At 41.6% G+C, this 6,000-nt stretch overlaps 1 protein-coding gene and 1 long non-coding RNA gene across 2 annotated transcripts in view; one reads left to right on the plus strand and one right to left on the minus strand.

Annotated features, from left to right (window-relative positions):
• LOC143279694 (uncharacterized) overlaps positions 1-4,843 on the minus strand; it is a 23,605-nt gene extending 18,762 nt beyond the window's left edge. The window contains exon 1 of the long non-coding RNA XR_013054941.1: positions 4,558-4,843. This is a non-coding gene — a long non-coding RNA (uncharacterized LOC143279694). The remainder of the gene's footprint in view (positions 1-4,557) is intronic.
• LOC143279693 (uncharacterized) overlaps positions 1-4,849 on the plus strand; it is a 5,223-nt gene extending 374 nt beyond the window's left edge. The window contains exons 2-3 of the mRNA XM_076583798.1: positions 2,150-2,257; positions 4,186-4,849. Of these exons, the coding sequence (XP_076439913.1) occupies positions 2,150-2,257; positions 4,186-4,265 (188 nt within the window). The 3' untranslated portion in view covers positions 4,266-4,849. The remainder of the gene's footprint in view (positions 1-2,149; positions 2,258-4,185) is intronic.
• The last annotated feature ends 1,151 nt before the right edge of the window (positions 4,850-6,000 follow it).

The following is a 6,000-nucleotide window of genomic DNA, read 5'->3' on the forward strand; positions in this document are numbered from 1 at the left end:
ACTGTCTCATCATCTTTATTTATTAATTATTATTATTATTATTATTTATTATTTTTTAATTATATTATTATTATTAATTAATTTATTTATATATATATATATTTATTTTATTTTATTTTGTATGCTTATAGTTGACTTCATGAAGTTTTTGCGCCTTATACATATTATTATTATTAGTAGTAGTTCTTTTTCTTTTCTCAAGGTCTGACTAAGCGCGTTGGGTTACGCTGCTGGTCAGGCATCTGCTTGGCAGATGTGGTGTAGCGTATATGGATTTGTCCGAACGCAGTGACGCCTCCTTGAGCTACTGAAACTGAAACTGAAACTGCCTCATCATCTTAAAAAAAACAACAACCCCCCCAAAAAAAAACAACATGAAAGAGTTCTTTAAGTATTATTTAGGTCATTAATTTTTTAATGTTCGAGAGTGAACATATCTGTGGTAGGAGCGGCAGAAAAGAAAACGCTTCCTTCATATGGTATGTGCCGGCACTGAGCTTTTACGTTTGTGTCATGATCGGCGTGATTGTCTCGACATTGTTCAGTTGTCATGTGTGAGTGTGTGTGCGCGCGCTCCAGCGCAACGAAATGATCATTGATGATCTTTTTCATTCATACCGTACGTATACTGCGGATGCACTGCGGATTTTTCTAGGTTTTTTTTCGTTCATCATTCCGACCGCTCCTATGCGTTACATTATTTGCCGCCTGGGTCAATGTAACAGTGTCATCAGTTACTAAGAGTAAAAGTTTGAATTGAAGGCGACACAAGCCCGAATATCAGAGAAAAAAGGCTGCAACTTAAGTTTGCTAAGTTAACGTTTGACTGAAATAAAACTGGCAATATCCACAATTTCCGCCCAGTAAAGACACTGAGAACGAGTCGTGAAAACAACAGGCGCAGACATTCACTCTGCCAGTCACACAGAGGAGTGGAGGGGAAGAATTGTAGATATTCCGCGACTAAGCCATTATTGTCTGTAGTAGGGGGCTTAGTAGGTGGTGTCCTAAGTACGTTAAAACAGAACAGGCACCACTGAACACCACCGAAGTGACTCAGCAGCAGTGCAGGGTCTCCTCTGGTGTGTGGCCTCATGGCGACCTAACATCGATGGTTCCCTGTGGACTGCCGACGCTGGAACTGTGACGGACGAACCCGGGTGTGGCCGTGTATGGGGGAATGCAAATGAGCGGCGTGGGAGTAATGCCACTGAAACGGTGCAGATGATGGGGCAGCAAAAAAAAAAAAAAAGAAAAAAGAAAGAATTGTAGATATAAAACCATAAAATTAACACACACCCCCTCCCCCCAGCCTCCAGTCAGTATATAATGGACTGGCCGGACTATGAGGAAAACTGCTGCTGTACCACTTTCTGATCCCCTCCTCAGCAATGACGAGGTTTAAGAGGTATCAAGGGAAATAATGTTTTCTGTAGGTTGAATCGTAGTTCGTTTGCTTTTTCTTCTTTCCCAAATTTGGCAGAGGGGGCTGTCTTTGAACTCGTATCGCTTTCAGTGTTCTTGCTCTATTCCCCTAATACCACCGTGAACATTTACGTTTTATAGTATGAAAGTACTCTTTTTTTTTCTTGTCTTTTATCTACATTTTAAAATCATACTCTATTACCACTGAACACACAGTATAATATCTAAAAGAAAATCACTATTAGATAGAACAAAAAAGATACATAAATAACTGAACTGTAGCCACCACCACCACATCAAAAATCACACAGGACTATTTCGTGTTACCTCTGCACATAGCATGGGAGGAGGGAATATAATGTCAAAGACTAGGAATCCTTGTCCCACAAAATAACCATAGAACATTCTCAAAGAATGCTCGATTTCAACACGACAATAACATCACTGTGAAAAGACTTTACGAAAACAAGGAACTGACAACCTGAGGGGACCAGCAAAGGGTCATGAACATCAGAGTGGACAGCAGACACAAGACCAGATATAAGCTTTGTGGTTTTAACAGTATGGAAGGAACGGGGAGGGTCTAGAGGACGCTATCCACAATAATCAAACCCTAGCTCAGATAGTCGGAACAGCAGTTACTTCCTCTGCTGTTCTGATGGTCAAGTCGAACACGACTGTCATACACACGTCCAGAAGACTAAGTCTCTCTCTCTCTGTACAGGTGCCGGCTGCACTGAGGCCTGCAAGGAGACGCCCTGTGGATGTGCCGTCACGGGCTGTAAGTGCACGGGCGACTGCAAGTGCCCGTCCTGCAGATGCAACTGTGCAGGTATGCAGGAACGGTGTCGTTTTCGTCTGCGCGGCTAAGGCTTCACGTCACAACTCCCCCTCCGGTCCCCGCCACCTCCTCCGGCCCACTCCCTCCCCCACTAGCTTATTTTCCACTGTTCCTAGGTCTTCCCCCTCCCTCCCCCACTAGCTTATTTTTCACTGTTCCTAGGTCTTCCCCCTTCCTCCCCCACTAGCTTATTTTCCACTTTTCCTAGGTCTTTCCCCTCCCTCCCTCACTAGCTTATTTTTCACTGTTCCTAGGTCTTCCCCCTCTCTCCCCCACTAGCTTGTTTCCCACTGTTCCTAGGTCTTCCCCGTCCCTCCCCCACTAGCTTGTTTCCCACTGTTCCTAGGTCTTCCCCGTCCCTCCCCCACTAGCTTATTTTTCACTGTTCCTAGGTCTTCCCCCTCCCTCCCCCACTAGCTTATTTTCCACTTTTCCTAGGTCTTCCCCCTCCCTCCCCCACTAGCTTGTTTTCCACTGTTCCTAGGTCTTCCCCCTCCCTCCCCCACTAGCCTATTTTCCACTGTTCCTAGATCTTTCCCCTCCCTCCCTCACTAGCTTATTTTTCACTGTTCCTAGGTCTTCCCCCTCCCTCCCCCACTAGCTTATTTTCCACTGTTCCTAGATCTTTTGTCTGCTGCCCCCTCTGATGTTCATGACCCTTTGCTGGTCCCCTCAGGTTGTCAGTTCTTTGTTTTCGTAAAGTCTTTTCACAGTGACGTTATTGTCGTGTTGAAATCGAGCGTTCTTTGAGAATGTTCTATGGTTATTTTGTGGGACAAGGATTCCTAGTCTTTGACATTATATTCCCACCCTTGCTATGTGCAGGTAACACGAAATAGTCCTGTGTGATTTTTGATGTGGTGGTGGTGGCTACAGTTCAGTTATTTATGTATCTTTTTTGTTCTATCTAATAGTGATTTTCTTTTAGAGATTATATTGTGTGTTCAGTGGTAACAGAGTATGATTTTAAAATGTAGATAAAAGACAAGAATAAAACAAAAAAGAGTACTTAACAATACATTGCTTTCATCATTTATCCTGTCATCAGTATAGTGAATCGCTGGAAGAAATGAATGCTCTACAAACGTTTAACAGCAATTAGAGTGCTTTAAAGCAAGCCAGGGACTTGAAAAGGTTGCCTTCAAAGCTTTTAACTCTCTCCATACGAACGGCGAAAGAGACGACGTTAACAGCGTTTCACCCCAATTACCATCATCAAAATATTGCAAGCGGAAGGCTCTTATACTGAAGAGGTGAATGTTGACAAAGAATACCACAATTCTGACGACGGAAGCTAAAGGTTGGGTCATTCAGACACCTACTGGACATCCGAGGGGTCTCTGTAGAGGAGAAGAGAGGACTGGCCGTACTGAGTGAGTTAACTGAACAAATGTTGTGAGAAAAACTGTATATGTACACCATGTTTTGTCGTCGTCGTCTTCATCCCCGAACCACATTTTACATTATTTTTTGTTTGTTTCAGAATCAGTTTATTTAATAATAATAATAATAATAATAATGGTACTTATATAGCGCTGAATCTTGTGCAGACACAAATCTAAGCGCTTTCGCACCAGTCATTCTCACGCACGCATAACTCTAAAACTGGAGAGTCTAACTCTAAAATATTTCAGTTACTGAAGGGGGCCCCACAGCGTGACTGGGACAAATCTGATCCATATACGCTACACTACATCTGCTAAGCAGATGCCTGACTAGCAGCGTAACCCAACGTGTTTAGTCAGGCCTTGAGGGCAAATAAGAAGAAAAAGAGTCCATGCGTGAAATAAGATTCAAAAGTGAACAAAATAGATAAGTAATTATATTAATGAATTGATGTAGTAAACAAAAATTAAAAGAATGAATTATAAATGGATAAATAAATGTCATAAATGATAATGATTATTTCATTCTTACAGATGGCAACTGCAAATGCAGACAGGGATGCACCGGGCCCAGCACCTGCAAGTGTGACCCCTCATGCAGCTGCAAGAATTGAACCCCCCACCACCACCCCTTCCCACCACACCCCATTTTGTTCTCTTTTGAGAATATAATATCTGTTATCATTTGTCCATTTTTTTCCTTGTTTTTTTTTCCATCCATCGTTCCATTTCGCCAGAACTCTCAACAGCATTAAAGTCAAACTGAAAAAAAAAAAACCCACAAAAACTGACCGTATGAACAAAAGAGAAAAAAATCCATGAGTATGACACTGAGCAGGCAGCAACTCTGAATATTGTCTGTCTTCATCGTCATCGCTCGCTCTCTCTGATTTGTTCTTTAATCACCTCCCACAAATAGTGGAGTTTGTCTCGTGTAATTAAGAGCGGCGAATAGAAAAAGAAAAGATCATGAAATTTTGTGATTTACATACAGAAAATGTCATTCGATTGTTAAGATTTTTGCTCAGATCAAACTTCTGAATTAAAAAAAAAAAAAAAATTGTCTATTCCCAATCTGGTCACATCCCAATCCCTTTTCTAATGTTAATCCAACCATAGTGGGATGAGTGAAATTGTTGAAGGAAAATGTGATATCGTTGGGAGAAATTCACCAATAAATTGTCAATGAAACGCCAAATCTTTGTCTGTGTGTTTTTGCAGTGAAGTGTGGTTGCCAGTGTGCTTTCTCTCTCTCTTGTCTCTCTCTCTCTTCCTCTTTGGTTGCTAGTGTTTCTCTCTCTCTCTCTCTCTCTCTCTCTCTCTCTGTCTCTCTCTGTGGTTGCCATCGTTTCTCTGTCTCTGTCTGTCTGTCTGTCTCTCTCTGTGTGGTTGCCATCGTTTCTCTGTCTCTGTCTGTCTGTCTGTCTCTCTCTCTCTCTCTGTGGTTGCCATCGTTTCTCTGTCTCTGTCTGTCTGTCTGTCTCTCTCTCTGTGGTTGCCATCGTTTCTCTGTCTCTCTCTCTCCCTCTCTCTCTCTCTGTATGCTGTCTTATGCATGTATGTACACATGTGACTTGTGCCTTGGAAATGTGTAAGAGTAAATACCAACAAAAAATTATCACGCACACCATAAAAGATATCAAAAACTAGTCAAATAAGAACTCACAGTCGCTCACGACAGATTGAAACGAGTGCGCATTATGACAAAATATTGTACAACAATGTATAAAAAAAATAAACCCCAACAAAATCCAGCAAATAATGTATATGTAAGTATAATGCACACACACACACACACACACACTCGCGCGCGCGCATTAAGACAATAAGGTATTGCACAACAATGTAAACAAATAATAACATCCAACAGATAAATCGCATATCTAAGTAAAAGGCACACACACACACACACACACACACACACACACACACACACATATGTATGGACGCACGCACACGCACACAACATTTTTATCACCAATAGATATAGTAAATTAACATAGATATACATGAAATCCATTGAAAAAAAAAGCAGCAAAAGAAAAAAACACAACAACAAACAAACAAATAAAACCCCCCACAAAAACACACGCCCATCCACCCTTCACTCCTTCACCAATGTTCAAAGATAGAAGACAGTGTCGGTAGGTGGGATCAACGCAATCTATATACCCCGGATGGTATTATGAAAGTTTCCCCCTCCTCTACCCCCTACTTTTTTAAAACCACCTCATATTTTTGCACACCGAACGCACGCAAAACATAGCATTTACTTCGTTCACACTCATAGTTTTCAAACTGCTCAGAGAATAATGATGATGATGATGATGTTAATTATTGTTGTTTGTC

The sequence above is a fragment of the Babylonia areolata genome, chromosome 3 (genome assembly GCF_041734735.1).
Source record: "Babylonia areolata isolate BAREFJ2019XMU chromosome 3, ASM4173473v1, whole genome shotgun sequence".
Taxonomy (NCBI): Eukaryota; Metazoa; Mollusca; class Gastropoda; order Neogastropoda; family Buccinidae; genus Babylonia; species Babylonia areolata.